We start from the raw sequence: 20,829 nt of genomic DNA, 5'->3' as shown, positions 1-20,829 counted from the left end.
CTTGCACAGGCAAAATGCTTCACTCCCTCTTACCAGTTTCGGTCTTCAAATTCCTTTTAACCATGTTTGCCCATTTATTTTAAGATGACCCTCCTTCGTGGAAAAGGTAGACTCAAAGGAGGGGCTTGGAATGTACCCTCGACCCCACTGGTTCTTTCCTCTTCCTCTTCTTACCTCGAGTGTATTTCTGTAGAGCCCTTTCTCTGGATCTCAGCGCCTGCAGCCATTCAGCGTTATCTGGGCTTTTGCCTTCCTGTCCTTATTCATCCACGAGATGGTGAGCCCTTGAAGGTGGTAGTTCTTAGACTTTATCTAGGCTTACCTCCCGGGAACTGGGGAAGAGAGAGCCTGTGAGCCAGCAAATGAAGGCAGGGGGATGGCCGGTACCCCCTTCCCCAGCTGCCGTGTTCCCTCCCCCCGAGAGCAGCCTGGGGACCACCTGACGTCTTCAGGTGCCTTCTGTTCTCTTTTCTGCTTGTTGCAGGGGTTGGGGGAGAAACCTTCTCTTTTGAGAGGTTTCCAGCTCCTTTCAGAATCTCTGGTGTTATCAGATCTTACTTGCCTCTTTCCCGTAAATTTTGAAATCTCTTTTCTTTACTTCATTTTTTAAATTTCCCTGGTCATTGTGAGCTTAACAAGAACGTGGTCACTCTCTCCCACGTGAACGGCCATCTCCTCCTTGACGGTCACAGTTCCGTCCAATGAGGCTGTTCTTCGTCTTGGTCCCCAGCTTCCTGAGCTAATCCTCGTCTGGGGGGCTAGCTTGCAGGTGGCTGGAGAGGGACGGGGTGAGTGTGTGCTCTCCAGAAGCCAGGCACGGAATTGCAACACCCCCGGGTGCCTGTCCCATCTTGCCAAAGCCAGCGCGAAAATACGTGTCATCCGAGGGGTGGAGGCCACCGTAAAAGTTAAGGTGATGATGTTTTGTATTTAAAACATTTTAGTGCTAAAGCTTCAGAACTTCAGGGCCTCACAGGGGCCCTCCCAGAGGGAAAGAAAGCAAAAAGGCTTTCCATCAGAGAAAGAAGCAGTCGACAAAATCTGCACCATCAGCTTCTTTCTCCGTGACACACTGAAATAATCCCTTTCGGGGAGGTTCAGCTAATCTTAAAACACTTCTTCTGCGGCTCACACTAGGTATGTCCTCGGGAGGCACAAATCCCACAGATACAAACAGAGGGACTCCACTCTGCCCCTCCCCGCAGAACAGCCACCACCTCTGAAAAACAGCGAGGTCACTGACAGTGGCAGTATTTATAGCGCCCCTAATCCTGCCAGGTCAGCACTGGTCACCTGCTCCCCGCGAGGTCTGGGCAGCTTGGCTAAGGCACTGCCGGTAGAAAACACCAGAAAACGCCCTGCGCGCAGGTCACAGGCCTGGAGTCTCGTCCAGTCTTGCCTGTCACAGCCTCAGTTTCCCCCCAGTTAGAGGACTTTTTCATCATTTAAGGATCAGTTTTGCATCTTGCAGTTCAGGATGAGCTCCCCTACTTGCATTTCCGTGTATAATGGACAATCTCGAGTTATCTGGTCGGCACACTGATTCTCCTCTGTTGCTGCTTCATGGGATAGCATATGTCAGCGTCCAACATATGTCAACATCCAACAAGCACATCAAGAATCCCTTTTTCTTCGTTACGTCCCACCAGTCAGAGCTGCATCTCAGTAAAGCGTTCAGCCCTGAGCCCTTCAGTCGTGTGCTGGACAGCGGCAAAATCTGAGCTGAGAAACAGCGAAACCCACCATCCCACAGGACCTCAGCCTGTGCTCAGAGTTAGAAGCTCAGCTCAGGAGGGTGACCCAGTCTCACTTCCTGTGGCTAAACTGACCCACAAGCTGTCCCTCAGCCATCAGGGTGGCGGACACCACCGGACTTTCGCTGAGCGTGGTACCACGCTGGCCCTGTGTCTCCCGCAAGGACGGCCTGTTTGAGCCTTTGTTTCTGCTGGGCTGCCCTACCCCCATGCCCCGAGACTGCCTTCTCATTGTTCGCATTATCCGGGAGAAGAAAAGGACCTCTTGTGCGTGGGGGAAGGAAAAGGACCAAGGATGCTGAATTTAAGACGTTCTCATTTGGCGTCCCTCACGCTGTCTGTGTACCGTGAGCCACTGGGCCAGCTGGGTGCATTTAGGCTTCCCAGAGACATGGGGGAGCAAGGCTTCTGAGTCCCCAAGGCCGGGGTTGAAATCCTGGCCCTGCCCTTTGCAAATGGGCTGACCTGGGGAAAGTCACACAGCCCCCCTGGGTCCTGCTGTCCTCACTAGAGGACCCAAAGCAAAGCCACGACCCTGGGACTGGGTGAAGGATTAAACGACATAGCCTATGGAAGGCTCTTGGCATATAGTAAATAACTGATAAGAGTTAGTTCCTTCCCACTGAGCCTCTGCCCCCCTTCACACTTCTCCCCAAAGCTTCAGTCATCCAGCATTTGCGTTTTAAGTCATCATATGTTGTAGATTTGAGGGTTCGATTGGTTTGTTCAGGGCAGATTAAAACAATTGAGACTGGCCCCCAACTCTCTACCTCATAACAGAGTGACAGTACAAATCCACAGGTGCGTTCCTTTTTTTAAGTTATTTTATTGAAGTATAGTTGATTTATAATGTGTTGATTTCTACTCTATAGCAAAGTGATTCAGTTATACCTATATATACATTCTTTTTTATGTTCTTTTCCATTATGGTTTATCACAGGATATTGAATATAGTTCCCTGTGCTACACAGTAGGACCTTGTTGCTTATCCATTCTATAAATGATGTTAATCATTTGCATCTGCTAATCCCAAACTCCCAATCCATCCCTCCTCCCGCTGGCCCTGGCTTGGCAACCACAAGCCTGTTCTCTACGTCTGTGAGTCTGATTCTGTTTCGTAGATAAGTGCATTTGTGTCATACTTTAGATTCCACATATAAGTGATATCATAAGGTATTTGTCTTTCTCTTTCTGACTTACTTCACTTAGTCTGATCATCTCTAGGTCCATCCATGTTGCTGCAAATGGCATTACTTCATTCTTTTTTATAGCTGAGTAATATTCCATTGTATATATGTGCCACATCTTCTTTATCCATTCATCTGACGATGGACATTTAGGTTGTTTCCATGACCTGGCTATTGCAAATACTGCTGTTATGAACATTGGGGTGCATGTATCTTTTCAAATTATAGTTTTGTCTGGATATGTGCCCAGGAGTGGGATTGCTGGATCATGTGGCAACTCTATTTTTAGTTTCTTGAGGAATCTCCATACTGTTCTCCATAGTAGCTGCACCAATTTACATTCCCACCAACAGTGCACACGTGCAATTCTTAAAGCAATTAGCAAATGCACGTGCATATTGTGTTGTTATAAGCAGGTTCCTTTCTTTTTTTTTTGCGGTACGTGGGCCTGTCACTGCTGCAGCCTCTCCCATTGCGGAGCACAGGCTCCAGATGCGCAGGCTCAGCGGCCATGGCTCACGGGCCCAGCCGCTCCGCGGCATGTGGGATCTTCCCGGACCAGGGCACGAACCCGTGTCCCCTGCATCGGCAGGCGGACTCTCAACCGCTGGGCCACCAGGGAAGCCCCGATTTTTTTTATTTTTTTAAATTGTGCTAAAATACACCTCACATATAACTTAGCACCTGAACCGTGTGTAAGTGTACAGTTCAGCACATTTATATTGTTGTGCTCCTGTCCTCACCATCCATCCCCAGAACTCTTCAACTTGCGAAACGGAAACTCTCTACCCATTAAATAATCACTCTCTATACCCCGCCCAACACACGCAGCCTCTAGCAAGTTCCAGTTTGACTACTAGCAGTCAAAAAAAGTAAAGGCTAAACATAAGCTAAGGTTGGAACTTTCTAAATATTCTTCAGATCAGGTAAGGAAAGAATTACCATTCTGCAGATATAGATGGGATGGGCGGGAGTTCACAACTGGAGTGCCACCTGCGGCCTTGGTGCACGGCGCCCCCTGCTGTTTGAAGTGTGTTGTTTCTTTCAATCAACCCTTTGTTTCTTACCAAGAATTCAGTCATCTTACATGGGAAAAATGCACCAACTGCTCTTAAGTGTGTATACGGCAATTTCATTGAATCTAAATGATAACAGGGATGACTTAGTTTTCATATTTTTAAGCTGATTTTTAAAATTACATCTGAAAATGTTAATATAATATTTTATCAAAAATGTGCTGTAACCGTTCATGGTTACGTCAACTCCCCTATGAAAATATTCCAGGTAGATGTTTATAATAATTGTAACTGTCAACAAGCCACGCGGAGAACATTAGGCGGTACCTAAACACTCGGTACCAGGCTTTGCCACGCTCCCTAGCTTAACCGAAAACCGAGCTCTGTTTCTCTCAGTAACAGAGGTGGTTTACTCCATCTGTCTCAGCCTACTGAAACTTTTGCTGGCCTGACCTTACATCAGAAGTCACCCTTTTTATGTATCTCTTCACTGTACACTGTTGTAATTCTCACTGTGCTACCCATGACTCTGTCCCGCCCGGAAGTGCTTTTCTCTGTCGCCTCCTCCCGTGCTGCCCCTTCGCTTTCATGCCCGCGTGGCTGTTCACCCCTTCAGAGGATGGGTCAGCGGTCCCCGATCGGCAGCTCCGAGGGGCAGCAGCCCGTTCCCTCTGGAGGTTACTACAGGCTTGCTCCTGTCACCCCCTTTAATGCTGCTCCCCAGAAACTGGGTTTGTCAGCCTTTTCACACATGGTCTGCTTGAGCATTTCCACACTAGTAAAACAGCACTTTTTTTCCCTCAACACTGGGACTCACCCTGGTTCTGAAGAGTCAGTCCTGATGAAATGCTGTCGTTCCGCTGGGGATGTGGTGACTTCTCACGAGCTCACCGATGGCACTAGGAAAGCTCTTAGAAACAGCCCCATCTAGTTCAGGCAGCCGCCAGCAAGGAGAGTAACTGTGGAGAGCGCAGGCCGGGAGGGGCCCCCCCGTGGGCAGCCAGGCCTCCAGCCTGAAGGAGAGTGATGCTTGCTCAGTCATGTCACATCACACCCTCTCACACTGCACAGGGACACCTCAGCACACTCTTGGAACCCTAACTCCAGGCGCCTCCAGGTTTGAGCGTTTCTCACCTCCTGGTCCGAGGCCATCTCTCACCTGGATTGTTACAGCAGCCTCTCCTCCACAGGGCTCCCCCGACCTCCACAGTCTGTTCTCACACGGCCCTGGGAGAGCCTGTCAAAACAGCAGTCCGATAGCGTCACTCCTCCAGTCCACAAAGTCCCGAGGCTCCCAGAGTCACAACCATGACCTGCAAAACCCTTCAGGAAATGCCCCTGCCCCACCCCTACCCTCCTCCACTCCCACCACACATGTGCAGACAGCGCAATATCGTGATGCTAAGAACCAAAAGGCCAAATGGCATTCCCGGGTCTCTGAAAACTCAAGCGAGGTAGGCGTGTGTGCATCCTATCGAGTCCACCTTCTTTTGCCTCCAACCTCAACCCTCAAGTAAATCGAATCAGGGTGCCCTCTGCCTGGAGTGACATTAGATGCGGTTTGAAAACCGAGCCGGCGGACACCTCTGAAAGCCGCCCCTCGTTCTGAAGCAAGACTGCTTCATCCCTGTCATCGGCACGTACGAAGGTTGACTTTATCTGTGAAGACAGACTCACGGGGCCCTTTTTATTCTAAATTATTTTCTGAACCAGAAGAAAGAAGACCCGCTCTTTGTGGTAAAACAGGGAAAAGTACAAAGGGGAAATAAAATCAACCCTAATCTCAACACCTGCAGATGACCCCACCGTTGGTATTTTATTGCGGTTCCAGGAAACCTTTTACAGTGATGATAGCTGAGGTTGATCACATTCGCCGTGGCCGGCACTGGTGGGAGCATTTTGTGCAGATCCTGGGCTCCTCAGCCTGGGTCCCCAGGTGTGCTGGCGGTCTGGTCATCTGAGGTGCACTGAGGAGCTGGCACCAGAATGTAAGTCAACTCACTCATCAAGCACACAGTCCAGAGCCTAGCCTGTACCCACCGCTTTGTGGGCGGCCTTGTTGAGGGTTACCACTGGTTTACCCAGTGGAGACTTAACACCAATTAAACATAAGTTGATCCCTTCTTTCTAAGTTAAACCTCCAAATAAGACTGATGCCCAGGGCTGGCTATTTTAATTCAGAACAGCTGCATGTATTTCACTTCTTCTAAATGCAGGGGTTCAGAATGTTTGACTTGATGCTAATGCTGATTATTTGTGAGTTCCTCAAAAGCGTGGTCAACAGCTTCTGGAAATTAAGTCAAAACCAGAGTTCTTGGCAGTGTTCCTCCGTGGAACGGAGTCCTCTCAGGATGCACGGGAACGGCTGTCTCACTGTGGCTGGGTTTCTAAGTTCTCTGAGTTCCGATGCTGACGGAGACAATTAGCTTCTTCAAATTCCAATCCCAAGTCCTTGGGAAAGAGACTCAGTCCCAGGGCAAGTCAGGGACTGACTCTGTGGATGAGGAAGGTCTTGGGAAAGATGCCTGTGGTGTGGTTCTAGTCACAGTGATTCAGACTGTAACATCTTAGGCCCCGAAGTGTTATTTCTGTAAGTTTTGGGGCTTCCTTCATCCTTGCTGTACACTCTAATCCTATTTGGGAATCTCAGTACATGGTAAAACTGTGTCAGAACTTAGCTGACTACTGCATGGATTTAGAAGTGAAGGGTTAAATACTGCCCCCAATATAGAACAACTACATACAGCCGAAGCCTGCTACCAGATTGCTTCTAAGGGAGGTGTTAGATGACTCATTGATTTGCCCAACCAAACCCTCATTAGAAATGTGACCGTGACACATATGCTGACCAGAAACTTGATGTTAAGCTTGTGAATAAAAGGGCTGCAGCCCTTTGGTTAGTTTCTACACAGGCTAACGTGATTTTTTTTTTAAAAAAAAGAAGCCAATGATCATGGAGACAGAAGGTTTGTCTGGAGTGGTCTGCACTCTACTCGAGATGAATGTATCTTGAAATACAAATAGGTATCTCGAGACAGCAGAAGCAAGAAGAACTACAATCCTGCAGACTGTGGAATGAAAACCACATTCACAGAAAGACAAAATGAAAAGGCAGAGGACTGTGTACCAGATGAAGGAACAAGATGAAACCTTAGAAAAATAAGTGAAGTGGAGATAGGCAATCTTCCAGAAAAAGAATTCAGAATATTGATAGTGAAGACGATCCAGGACCTCAGAAAAAGAATGGAGGCAAAGATCAAGAAGATGCAAGAAATGTTTACCAAAGACCTAGAAGAATTAAAGAACAAACAGAGATGAACAATACAATAACTGAAATGAAGACTACGCTAGAAGGAATCAATAGCAGAATAAGTGAGGCAGAAGAACGGATAAGTGACCTGGAAGACAGAATGGTGGAATTCACTGCTGTGGAACAGAATAAAGAAAAAACAATGAAAAGAAACGAAGACAGCATAAGAGACCTCTGGGGCAACATGAAATGCACCAACATTCGCATTATAGGGGTCCCAGAAGAAGAGAGAGAGAAAGGACCAGAGAAAATATTTGAAGAGATTATAGTCGAAAACTTCCCTAACATGGGAAAGGAAGTAGCTACCCAAGTCCAGGAAGCACAGAGAGTCCCAGGCAGGATAAACCCAAGGAGAAACATGCCGAGACACATAGTAATCAAATTGACAAAAGTTAAAGACAAAGAAAATTTATTAAAAGCAACAAGGGAAAAACGACAAATAACATACAAGGGAACTCCCGTAAGGTTAACAGCTGATTTCTCAGCAGAAACTCTACAAGCCAGAAGGGAGTGGCATGATATACTTAAAGTGATGAAAGGGAACAACCTACAACCAAGATTACTCTACCTGTCAAGTGTCTCATTCAGATTTGACGGAGAAATCAAAAGCTTTACAGACAGGCAAAAGCTAAGAGAATTCAGCTCCAACAAACCAGCTCTACAACAAATGCTAAAGGAACTTCTCTAAGTGGGAAACACAAGAGAAGAAACGGACCTACAAAAACAAACCCAAAACAATTAAGAAAATGGTCCTAGGAACATGCATATCGATAATTACCTTAAACGTGAATTTATTGGGCTTCCCTGGTGGCACAGTGGTTGAGAGTCCGCCTGCCGATGCAAGGGACACGGGTTCGTGCCCCGGTCCGGGAGGATCCCACATGCTGCGGAGCGGCTGGGCCCGTGAGCCATGGCTGCTGGGCCTGCATGTCCGGAGCCTGTGCTCCGCAGCAGGAGAGGCCACAACAGTGAGAGGCCCGCGTACCGCAAAAACAAAAACAAAAACAAAAAATGTGAATTTATTAAATGCTCCAACCAAAAGACACAGGTTTGCTGAATGGATACAAAAACAAGACCCATATATATGCTGTCTACAAGAGACCCACTACAAACCTAGGGACACACATAGACTGAAAGGGAGGGGATGGAAAAAGATATTCCATGCAAATGGAAATCAAAAGAAAGCTGGAGTAGCAATACTCATATCAGGTAAAATAGACTTTAAAATAAAGAATGTTACAAGGAAGGCCACTACATAATGATCAAGGGATCAATTCAAGAAGAAGATATAACAATTATAAATATATATGCACCCAACATAGGAGCACCTCAATACATAAGGCAAATGCTAACAGCTATAGAAGAGGAAATTGACAGTAACACAATAATAGTGGGGGACTTTAACACCTCACTTACACCAATGGACAGATCATCCAAAATGAAAATAAATAAGGAAACAGAAGCTTTAAATGACACAATAGACCAGATAGATTTAATTGATATTTATAGGACATTCCATCTGAAAACAGCAGATTACACTTTCTTCTCAAGTCCACACGGAACATTCTCCAGGATAGATCACATCTTGGGTCACAAATCAAGCCTTGGTAAATTTAAGAAAATTGAAATCGTATCAAGCATCTTTTCCGACCACAACACTATGAGATTAGAAATAAATTACAAGGAAAAAAATGTAAAAAACACAAACATATGGAGGCTAAACAATACGTTACTAAATAACCAAGAGATCACTGAAGAAATCAAAGAGGAAATCAAAAAACACCTAGAGACAAATGACAATGAAAACACAACGATCCAAAACCTATGGGATGCAGCAAAAGCAGTTCTAAGGGAAGTTTATAGCAATACAAGCCTACCTCAAGAAACAAGAAACATCTCAAATAAACAACCTAAACTTACACCTAAAGGAACTAGAGAAAGAAGAGCAAACAAAAATTCATCTAGACTAGATAGGTGAATAATGCACTGGGTAAATAAGAATAGATGGAGAAATGTTATTAATAAATGTATTAAATAACATGATACTCTCATTTACCTAAACTTTCAAAAACAACGTAAATAGTTCAAGTAGATTCTGCTTTCATCAGTAGCTAGGGTAGGGGTTCAAATGGGGAGACCCCTAGAGGGATGCATGAGAATCTGAGATTGTAGAAACCACGCTTGTCTCTCCCAACCTGGAAACTGTGATCTGCTGCAGGTGTAAGACCCATACCTCTATCCCCACAAAGACACACAGGGGAGCTCAGGTATTCTCCAGCTGCATTGGGGCAGATAAATGTTGTGAATGAATCAACGTGCATTCATCATCACGTACATTTGTAATTTGTCTGTGATGGTAGGTGGCAGTGATCCTGTCCTGAAAATTACTCTGGAATCATGCCCACAACACTGACATGCTAATCACGTGTTTGGGGGCTTAACCAGAGAGGCAGGGGTCCTGTTTGGGCCACTTGCTAGCTGTGTGGTCTTGAGCAGGTGAAGAAGACTTTATGTGCCTGGTCTCTTCATCTGTAAAGTGGGTAGTAATAGTACAGCTCTCATAGGAAAGTAAAGATGAAATGATTTAGTATGTACAAAGCATTTCTTCCGGTTCCCGGCCCATAAGAAGTGCTACATAGTGTTTGCTATTTTAATATCCCCGTCATTGTTGTCATAGACATAGATGCCGAATCTTCCCAAGAAATGGATTAAAATGATGCAAGCAAACAAGTCACTGATTCTTAAAAAAAAAGAAAGAAAGGAAAAGAAAAACAAATAAGTATCTCAAAATTCAAAGTAAAAATTTCATGGTCAGTGCCTGGACCTCAGAAAAAGAGTCACAGTCTGTCAAATAAAAGAGGAGTGGGTCATGGGTCTTCTTTTTTTTTTTTTTTAACCTTTTGGTTTTAGAATTATTTTAGATTTACAGAAGCATTGTGAAGATAGCACGGACCCTTCACCCCACACTCCATCTTACCCCTCTGTGGTACATTTGTCACAAATAAGGAACCAACCCCAGTACGTTATTGTGAACTAAACTCCACAGTTCATTCAGATTTCATGAGCGTTTTCCTCGTGTCCTTTCTCTGTTCTAGGATCCCATCCGTGCTGCCACGTTACAGTTAGTCATCTTGTCTCCTTAGCCTCCTCTGGTCTGTGAGAGTTTCTCAGACTCTGCTTGTCTTTGTGGCCTTGTCAGTTTCGAGGAATACTGGTGAGGCACTGTGTAGAATGTCACTGAATTTGGGTTTGTCTGGGGTTTTTCTCATGGTTAGACTGGGCATATGGGCTTTCGGGAGGAAAACCACATAGGTAAAGGGCCGTTCTCATCACATCTCCTCAAGAGAACATGCTCTCAACATGACATCACTGATGATGTTACCTTGATCACCTGGCCCATTATGTCTGCCAGGTTTCTCCACCGTGAAGGTTGTTTTCCCCTTTTCCATCTTGTCCTTCTTTGGAAGGAAGTTACTGTGATCAGCCCACACTCCAGGAGTGGGGAGCTATGCCTCCACCTCCCTAAGGGGGGAGTATTCTATTCCTGTCTATTTATATATATCAGTATAGACTCATGGGTATTTGCTCTGTGCTGTGGCTCATAATTCAATACTACATCATTTTTTGTTGCTCAGATTCCTCCAGCTTTGCCAGCGGGAGCTCTCTCTTCTGGACTCCCGTGTCCTTCGATGTATCGTTCCAAGCTGACGGTCTTGTATAGTTCCCACCCTAGTCCTAGAGTAAGCCATTTCTCCAAGGACCCCTGGTTCCTTTTATTGGAGAATAAATAGAAGCACCAAGATCGGGGCACGGAGTGGGTGGTTGTGCTTCGCTGGCTGCTTCCTCATGAGATAATGTTGACAGCAAGCTCAGCGGCAGAAAACCCAAGCCTGCAGCTACTCCCAGGAACAAGTCATGTTCACTGTCAGTAGCTCATGAGGTTTGCGTTCTGGTGTGGAAAAGTCAATGTCATTAGGCTCTGCAAATATTTGAGGAAAACGGCATGTCCCGGTCAACTAGGAGGGCATGTTCTAAGTCAAGACTACTCCGGGTGAACTCCTCAGAAAGACACTTTTCCTGAAATAGTCTTTGTTAGGTTAGCTTCTAGAGCGTCTTGTTTTCTGAAACAGACTGGTTAAATCTCATCTGATGATGATGCTAGGGGTCAGTATGTTTCTTGGAAAAATTTGATCTGCATGTAGGGATTGCATCTTTTAACCAACACCAATCCTACTTCTGAGTTGCATGTATTTCTTTCTGGGCGATGCTGGAAATAAGTCCCTTTTTTTTAAAGAACGTGCTGGAAGGTAAGGAGCATTTTCATAGTGGAAGTATAGCAAAGGCAAAGGGTCGAATTCAGAGACTTCAGGGAGAAGAAGAAAGGAAGTGTCGATCCATGTGGCATCTCTTCCCTTTAAACCTGTGATTGCTGAAGCCCCGGACTAGACTGAGAGCATTCAGTGACACCGGTCTAGAAAGACCCAATCTAGGCTGTAGGTGCGTGGGGCTGAAAACCCGAGAAGAAGCACCTCGGTGGCATGTGGCCTTGATAGGAGCCTGTAGGGTGTCTTTGGCACAGACAGATACCAGATGGAGAACAGAGGGGCTTAGTGGTGTCAAGTTAAATCATACTGTCGACTTTTAGAAATGACATATCAAGCCTCCCTCCTGGGAAGCTCTATTAGAGATCCACTGAGCCTTACTGTTTTGCTTTCAAGGGACCAGAACTGCAGTCACCCGCCCTGGTTACTCGATATTTATGTCAGTGTCTCCGGTAATTTGGGTGCACTTGCTATCTTGCGTCCTCAGGTTGGACACCTCCAAAGGTTACTGACCTTCTCCTCCAGGGCAGTGGAGAGCCTCCAGGTGACCATTATCTGTGCAGAGAAGCCAGAGGGAGGACTGACCTTTGCCACCGGTGCCTGCTCGCACCTTCCTCTCGGACATGCAATTACACGCTCCCTTTTCCTTGGTTTGTGGTCATTTAAAAGGCACTTCAGGGCGATTTCGCAAGGCACAGAGAGATTGCAACAGGAGGCATTATCTCACATTCAGATAATCACTGGCTACAAAATAAGGAAAGCCTGCCGATGGTTTTCCTGGAAGCTTAAGTTGTTTATTTTTTTTTTTAGCAGAACGCAGCCTAGAGAGCTCCCTCCAGCCAGAGAGGAAACCCAGGATAGCTTATCCTCCATTAGTCCTGATGCACAATCAAGTCCAGAGTTGGGGCAATGCTCACTTATCTTAATTCTTTACAGCTTTACTGCTGTGGAAAATATTTGAAGGGAGGGATGATCAATCTACTTGTCAAGAAAATGAACCGTGTCCCAGTGCTGTGCTCAGTGTCGTTGTGAACGTATCATGAAATTGCCACTATTCCTGGGCCGTAGGCGTGAGTGACAGCTCACCATTTCAGGCTGGCAGCTTTGCAGTGAGAAAAGATGGCAGGGCTACTTGTCCAGGACACTAGGTAATACAGCCTCCGAGCTCCGAGTTGCTAGATCTTAGGAAGTATTTTTCCCTTCATGTCAGAGATGGGGTGTAAGTACTTGCATCAGGCAGTAGGGTTAAATGATGGTACATCTGTCATCTTCGAAAATCAAGTGGGATACTCTTCCCAGATGCTGAAAATACAAGATAGAATAAAAGTTCCATTGCATTTATAAAAGTGAAACATATTTATAACAGACCCTCCAAGGTATTTTTTTAACATATTTCAACATGACATAGTAAACAGGACCAGCCTAATTCCATGAAACTTAATTTACCCAAAACCTAAAGGTCGTTATAGTCTAAAACTTCAGTGTTCTGTTTTTACACGAATGCAATTCATTTTATAATGCATTCACTTTCATTTTAGAGAAGAATCACTTACATCTTAAGAAAGGGAGAGAAGTGTTTTATGCAACTGGCATTTTTCTGACATTCTCTTCCAAAGTTATAGCGTTACATTTTTAAATTCAGCTTTTCAATCGGTTATACCCACACAAAGCTTAAAAAGTCAGGCCTCTAAGAACTGGTCCCCGCAATAGCTTTCTCCCAACCTGCCCTCGCCTTTTCTCCTACTCCCAGATCCGGTTCAATGCAATTCTGCCTGCGTCCAAATGCTTTCAGGTCACTTTTTATTGTTTGGTTAAAATTAATGTAAAAATTACATGAATAGACATGCTCACCCTGAACTAACTGAGCTGTCCAGCAGCCTAGATAAGCCTTCCACACTGGCCCGGCTACCCGCTCAGATGCCTGCCTGTCACATGGGCCCCGCTGCCAGGCTCCCTTTGGGGCAGGTGTGGCGAATGGGCCAGGGCCTTTGTTGTCAGGTGAGAACAGAGCAAGGTGGAGGCAGCTCGAGGACCCATGTGCCAGTCCCCCGATCGGGCAGGTTCACCCTCTCTCCTAGCTCCTCGGGGATCACGTGACACCTGCCTTCCCGTCTCACTTACGTACACCTTTTTCTAACAACCTCGCTTCCCGCCTTTCTTCCCCCCAGCTCTGTTTTGTGATGTTCTGGACTCCCAACGTTTCCGAGAAAATTTTGATAGACATCATCGGCGTGGACTTCGCCTTCGCAGAACTCTGCGTCGTTCCCTTGCGAATCTTCTCCTTCTTCCCGGTTCCAGGTAAACAGAGAATGAAAGAAAAATTCCTATTTCCCCTCATGCCTGATTCAGTCTTCTTTGTTGGCAAACGTTTGCAGTCCTGTCCCCCCCCCAAAAAAATTTTTTTTTAAGTTTTCAAATTTCACAGTAGATTAAAAAGATGCGAAGACATTATCCAGTCAGTTGAAAGTTTGAGAAACCAGTCGAACAGGTGTCATTTGTTTCTTAAAGGACAGTGGTTGCAAACTCAGTCAAAAGAGCCCAAAGGGAGAGCATGAGAAGTTCCAGGGGCAGCAGAACAGTTCTGTGTCTTCACTGCGGTGATGGCTACACAAATCTGTGCCTGCCTTGAGGCTCAAAGGACTGCTGGAGAAAAGAAGAATCCAGTCAGAGCCGAGGCCAGAAATGAGCCGTGGAGCTGGTCGAAGCCGGGGCCGATGGCACACCTGCCACCCTGCGCCTGTTCCCAAGTCAGGCCACGAGCTGCCCCTGCTCTGAGATGCCAGGCATCCCTGGAGACTGTTGGGGTGCCCTCTGGTCCTTGGGGGTGGGGTGGGGGTCACCGGGGGAGCCAAGCTTTGGCGCCACCTGGAAGAGGCTGCACTTGGTGGAGATCAAGGCACGTGTCGTTGACTCCCCAGTCTGGACTTGAGCGGGCGCTGGAGGTCCCAGAGCTAGGACTGGGGTGGGACTCGCCTTTCGTCTTTCCTCGCCTGTCAGACCCCGGGGCGTGCAGACAGCCGGCCCCACCTGTCTTCGCCACCTGCTGGGTTTGGGCCAATCAGGTTAGCATCCCGCCCGTGCGGCCTCACCCTCTCCCTTGGCCAAACACAAGTGAGTGTCTGTGTCTCAAAAATTCAATGCTTCCACCTGGGGCGGGCAGAGCCCGGCGTCAGACCAGGAAGACTGCAGATTCTTCCTCCAGAGGTACCCTGGACATGAGCTTTCACCCCAGGAATTGAGCACTTCCTCCCCCTCGATAGGCCTATGCCTGCTGCCGCCCACACGGGATGAAGGGCTAAGCCTCCCTCTTCCCCAAACCCCACCCAGTTTCAGATCAAACCTAAATGTTGCCCAGGGTGTCTGTGCCCCAAACCAGCCTGTCAATACTTGACGCACTGTCCTTGGAGCCCCTCCTTGGAGCTGGGGCTGGTGCCCTGCCTGCCCTCCGGAAGCTCACAAGTCAGGGTGGGGAGACAGGGTACCGGGGAGACAGGGTACCGGGAACATGTTGTGAGGCCTTTATGAAAACGAGGGAGCCAGCTGAGGACCAGTGGTCAGGATGCTGGGGAGGAAACAGGGAAGGGATGCCCGTCCCTCTTCCTCACCCATGCCTCCCGCCTCTGCTCCTCCCCCAGCCTGCGGGCTGGGAAACCCAGCTTCTGGTCCAGCTCCTCTCCTCCCAGAGTCAACCTGGATCACCATCAAGTTGCCGCTTCTCTCTGAGTTTTCTAGACCAGTGTGATCAGAGCTTGAGGCTAGGCGGGGGCGGGGGGGGGGGGGGGAGGGACCGGCAGCAGCCCTATGCCCCAAGGATGGAGGTCACGGCGGCGAAAGGGGCTGCCTACAGCCCACTCTCTGGACACTAAGGCTGTGAAGCGAGGGAGCCGAGGTGGGCACGGGGCTCCCCCAGGCCCAGAGGCGGGGGTTCTGCAGCCCCGGCGGGAAGACGAGGTGACCAGCGCAGGGCAATGGCAGCGAGGGACCCTGGATGCGCTGCGGGGTCTCTGGGGGTTGGAAGCAGCAGGACGGGAGAAGCGGGGCGTTGCTGACGAGTCCTCGGCTCTCCCCTCAGTCACCGTGAGGGCCCATCTCACCGGGTGGCTGATGACCCTGAAGAAGACGTTCGTCCTGGCCCCCAGCTCGGTGCTGCGGATCATCGTGCTCATCACCAGCCTCGTGGTCCTGCCCTACCTGGGGTACGTGGTCGGGGGTCCTGCAGGTCCTGCTGCCGCTTACGCGCTCTGTCCAGAAGGTGACATCTGCTCTTGCCCGGGAAATCCCCAAGCACGTCTAGAGTCAGAAATGCCGGGGGATGCCTTGGTTCGCTGCCCAGGCCCAGGCGGGAGGCTGTCGAGATCCATTCTAGAAAAGTACTTTCGGGGTCAGGCCCGTCCACAAACCGCATTGAGTGTCTATCACGGCGTGGCAGGCACAGGAAGGGGAAAAACACAAGGGAGCAAGGGCGTCGCCCTGGTCCTCAGGGGCTCCCGGTCCCTTGGGGAAGGGGCATGGTCCGTCCCACGGCTTGGGAAACCTCACCGTGCAGAGAGGACGGGCGGGATGCTGGGGGCTCACCAGCGGGAGCCGTGCGCCTCCCCCAGGAGATGCTGAGCTGAGACCTGACGCAGGAGTGAGAGCTGCCGGGCCGGAGTTCCAGGCCCCTCCCCCTGCAGGTGGCCCGTTTACTAGCTGCAGCCCTAACCAGCAGATCTCGGACGCGATCGTCAGGTCCCCCTGTTGGCTACACCTCTCCTGGGTTTTGGCTGGGTTTTGACTCTCTTTGTGCCTCAGCGGGGCTTTAACAGACAAATGGCCTTTGTGTGCTCATCCCCAGGGTACACGGAGCCACCCTGGGCGTGGGCTCCCTCCTCGCGGGATTTGTGGGAGAATCCACCATGGTCGCCATAGCAGCATGCTACGTCTATCGGAAACAGGTGAGAGATGGAGACAGAACCGCGCACCTGCCTGGCACTCCCCAGGTGTAGGAGACAGAGTCTGCACAGTCTGCGTACGGCCATGGAGGGGAGGGGAGGGGAGGGCACAGCCCCCCGCTGGCAGGGGCTGCAGGGAAGTGGCGTCCTCGGGCAAAGGCAGGTCTCCATCAGCTGATGGGCGGGTCGGGAGGTGGGAGACAGGATCCGCCCACCCCTCACCCGCACCCCGAATGCTTAACGCAAGAGCCAGGCACACAGTCCACTCCCGAGTAACCCCCCTGTAAGCAACATGCTGGCCTAAGATGCAGCCTCGGCGAGGTCGCCCCAGCCATAAACGAGATCCCAGTCCGCGGCGAGGGGTCCCCGGAGAGCCCGTGGCCTCCCCCTGCTCTTGGCTCTGCTGCGCTGCGTCCCTGCCCCAGCCCCGCGCTGATGAGTCTGCTTTGGTCTAGAAAAAGAAGATGGAAAACGAGTCGGCCGCCGACGGGGAGGACTCGGCGATGACGGACGTACCTCCAGCAGAGGAGGGCACGGACGCCGTGGAGATGCAGGAGGGGCGCGAATGAGGCGCGGGCGCCCGGGCGCTGCAGGGACGGCCGAGATGACACTTCAGCGTCATCCGGTCTCCCGTCGTGTTTTGTTCCGCTTTCGTCTTTGGTTTTCGCTTGGGTAATGAAAGAGGCCTTGATCTTACGGTTTCACGGCCACTCTGGCATACTGGGTATGCCCACGCTGATGTGAGGACCTGCAGAACGGTCTCGCCGTTGCTTTGTGGAAACAAACCAAACGACTGACTTCATGCCCCCGCTCCGTGAGAACCCCGAAGACATAGCTGCCTCGTAGCCCACGTTGCCTCCCCACCCCCTCGGACAGTCTCCCCTTGGAACCAAAGGACCGCGGCTGTGCCGTCCATCGCCCCTCAGACACCACCGCGCGGCGGGCCACAGACTGACCCTGTCCCCTTGCATCGCTCTTGAGAACCAATAGGTGACAACTCGGCTTTCTTTGGTCGGCTTCCCAGTAACGTGACTGTCAAGAGATGTGGCTCAGAGGCACCGCACCGTGGATGCGACGTGTGAACGCGCTGGACAGGTGGACAGACGGAAATAATCTCCCGTGGGAAGGTGTGAGGTTCCTTGGGGGCAGAAACTGACACATGCAAACGATAGCACTTCACCTCGCCTCTTCCTAGGTTTGAGTGCGCGCTCACTTTCAGGCCCTGTCCTGTACGTACGTGGGCTGCCTTGTTAAAGTTGTCCCGAAGCACATCTCCGGGTTGCCGCGTCCTTGGGCATGACTTTCCCTGAAGGCTTGTTTTTCCACTCACCTTTCCTGAAGATGGCACTAGAGCAAGGGAAATGGACGGAGCATTCTAACTTTACGTTTTAGTTTTTAAAGTGAACTGAAGCTTTAAGTCATAATCTAGCATTCTAATGCCAGGTTGCTGTATCATCACTTTGAAAGTAGAGTTATGACCTGGTCCTAACCGTGCGGCACAGGTAATTCCGAGTGTACTTCTATACTCCCCTCTCACACCACACGAGAAAGCAAGACATTTTATAAACGACAGCAAAGTCACTATGTGATATTCCCTGAAATGACACATTTGAAATCCATTCAGTGCAGTATATTTTTCTAAGTTTTGGAAAGCGGGTTTTTTCTTTAAAAAAAATATGGACACAGTTCACTAAATTCTTGATTTAGTCAAAATTCCTAGACTGAAAGAACCTAAACACAAAAATATTTTAAAGATATAAATATATACTGTATATGTTATGTAATTTATTTTAGGCTATGATACATTTCCTATTTTCGCATTTTCAATAAAATGTCTCTAATACAATACGGTGACAGCTCGTGTGCTCAACATACCTGCAGTTGAAACGTACTGTATCGATGAACAGTGTGTCTTGTTTGCAGCAATTTTACAGTCTGTCATTTGTACATAAATGTAAGGGTCAGCAAATGACAAGAGAACTATTTTTCATTATGAGCAACAGGGGTATAAATGGGTCAGCTGATGTAGACAATAGTGGGAATGGAAATATATGCTAGAAGGGCAAAAAAGAAAGAAGTCGTCAAGCCTTTTGCGTTTATTGCTTTCAGTGCCGTGTAATCATATTGTTCCTCATAGAAAAAAGAATGTAAAGGCTCGGAGTCAGCCATGAATATCACAGGGTTCGTTCACATGTCTGGACACCCAGTGACCCCTGGGGGACAAATCCTCATGTGCTTCCTCTGAGCGGGTTTTCCGCTGAGAATTAAGATGCATCGCTTTGGGGTGGTTTCAGGGGCAGATCTGAGAAGATGGGGGAAAAAATCTAATTGTATCGGCTTTTTTAAAGTACATGACTAGAAAATTAAACAGCAGTATTTTTTAACATGTGTGACTAGTATTTCATGCTTGTGGGGTTGGAGCTTAAAGAGTAAATTGAAAAAGCAAATTCTTTCCCTCCGAATCGGGGAAGACCAGCTAGGCTCTTCATTATGCGATTAGAACACAGCATTACAACCTCAGAGACACCTTCGGTGATACGAGTCACGGGCCAGGGTGTTTTGTTAAGAGTTTCAGAAAACACAGGAAACAAGCCCCGACCCAGGCCACCGTGACGGGGCTGCCGATTGTACAGGGTGCACATGTCCAAAACCTTTCTCCTCCAGCCATATGCCCTCTCCTCCCAGGTTCCTTCATTCGCTTGGGCTGCTAAAGTCACTTCACAGCTTGGGCTGACAAGCACACACCTTAACCTCCAGAGCAAACCCCACTGCTGGCAGGTTCTTCTGCAGCTGTTCTAACCAACACAGACAGGAGAGGAAGAGGAATGGGTCTCCTTCCCACTTTTCAGCGTGAGGGGGGGCACCCCTTTGACTTCGCCGCCCAAAGAAATGTGCCTCCAACCCAGGTTTCTTTTTCCATGCGAGTCGCTCAGCTGACAGAAGTATTTAGGGAGCCGTGCCTGGAGGGTCTCAGGTCAAGGACCGTGGAAAGACCAGACGTGACTTTTGCAGTGTGGACCCATGCCTCGTAGACACACGGGATCCAAAACCACGGGGGCATCAAGCTGCTTGTATTTAGATGCTGAGAAGTCTGGGCTGCTCGGAGTGGTCTCTCCATCCCGAGGGCCTTCTCTGGGCCAGCTCAGGTCAAGAGCGGCTTGTCACGTGGCCTCTCTGCTTTCTGAGGGGCACAGGCGAGGTCATTCTCAACGCAGCTGCTGTGGGCTCTGAGCGGGACCTCAGTGTCACTGGCGTGGGCGAGACACCAAGATCTGAGCCGGAGGACGCAGGCTGGGCTTGCTCCAGGGCCGCCACTCGGCTCAGGGCGTGTCCAGAGGTTTGCACGTTAGCTGGAAGCCCTCACTTGAGACTCTTTCATTTGGGCACAAAGGCCGCTGGTTTACGTCATTGTGGTTTACGCCCCCCTCGTTGCCTGCCTCAGGCTGGTCTTGTGCAAAAGTCCATCTTCTTTGTTTTGCACATGTGTTTTGCACCAGCAGTTGGTTTGGCTCTGAAACTGTCCAGGGATGGCCCGTACCCTCAGAAATGGAAACTTATAGTGATAGTTTAGGGTATATGGGATGGGGCCAGGCTTCACGACAGTAGTAAAAGCGCTTGGTTTTTCACTCCCCGAGTCCTCCCAGCAAATAACGTCTGGAGGTGCCCAGGAGGCCCGGGGGCTCCGCTGTAGTCCCGCTCCATCAAGACCCCAGGGCACTTCCCAACCAGGAGCCGGCTCTGTGGTCCCCACATGCAGCCTCTTCTGGTCTCTCTTGGGATTGGGATAATCACTGCATTTCCCAAATATCAGAAAAGTTATTCAGTGATAGCTCTAGAGCAAGAGTGAAAAAGTTAACACCTCCCTACCCTCCTACCTCATTCTCATTTGGGGGTCTTCTGGAAGGAAGGGGCAGGGGGAGAGCCACTTTTTTGTACCCTTAGTTTCCAGAAACACATCCATTTAAAGACTCAGTAGTTCTTTGACTGGATTTTTTTTTTTTTCTTCAAACTGAAATGGGAGAGAGACTGAGAAAGTATTTATATAGTTGTAATTAAATGACATTATCTTGAGAAATATTTTCTTGTATTTAATAATCTTTCTACTTATGTAAATCTCTACACAGACCAGTGCCCAGGACTGCATGAGCTGGTGTATACCCATTAGTCAGGGTTTCTGGCTTCTTTGCAGGCGAGCTGACTTCTAAACCTAGGATGAGGTCTTCATCAATCAAAGCAGTGCATGGTCCAGGATAGGGGCCTTTTATGTTCTAAGTCCTAACCTTTTTTTTAAATATATAACCAAAAGTGC

General features: G+C 48.8%; 1 protein-coding gene across 2 annotated transcripts in view; it reads left to right on the top strand.

Annotated features, from left to right (window-relative positions):
- Positions 1 to 18,904, top strand: part of ANKH (ANKH inorganic pyrophosphate transport regulator) — a 142,383-nt gene extending 123,479 nt beyond the window's left edge. For both annotated transcript variants that reach the window (XM_067730404.1, XM_067730405.1), the window contains exons 9-12: positions 13,758 to 13,887; positions 15,662 to 15,785; positions 16,424 to 16,523; positions 16,976 to 18,904. In XM_067730404.1, the coding sequence (XP_067586505.1) occupies positions 13,758 to 13,887; positions 15,662 to 15,785; positions 16,424 to 16,523; positions 16,976 to 17,089 (468 nt within the window). In that variant the 3' untranslated portion in view covers positions 17,090 to 18,904. The remainder of the gene's footprint in view (positions 1 to 13,757; positions 13,888 to 15,661; positions 15,786 to 16,423; positions 16,524 to 16,975) is intronic.
- The last annotated feature ends 1,925 nt before the right edge of the window (positions 18,905 to 20,829 follow it).

This window comes from Pseudorca crassidens, chromosome 3 (assembly GCF_039906515.1).
Source record: "Pseudorca crassidens isolate mPseCra1 chromosome 3, mPseCra1.hap1, whole genome shotgun sequence".
In the NCBI taxonomy this organism is placed as follows: domain Eukaryota; kingdom Metazoa; phylum Chordata; class Mammalia; order Artiodactyla; family Delphinidae; genus Pseudorca; species Pseudorca crassidens.
Note: the sequence above shows the minus strand (reverse complement) of the source record. Positions and strands in the feature narration are given on the sequence as shown.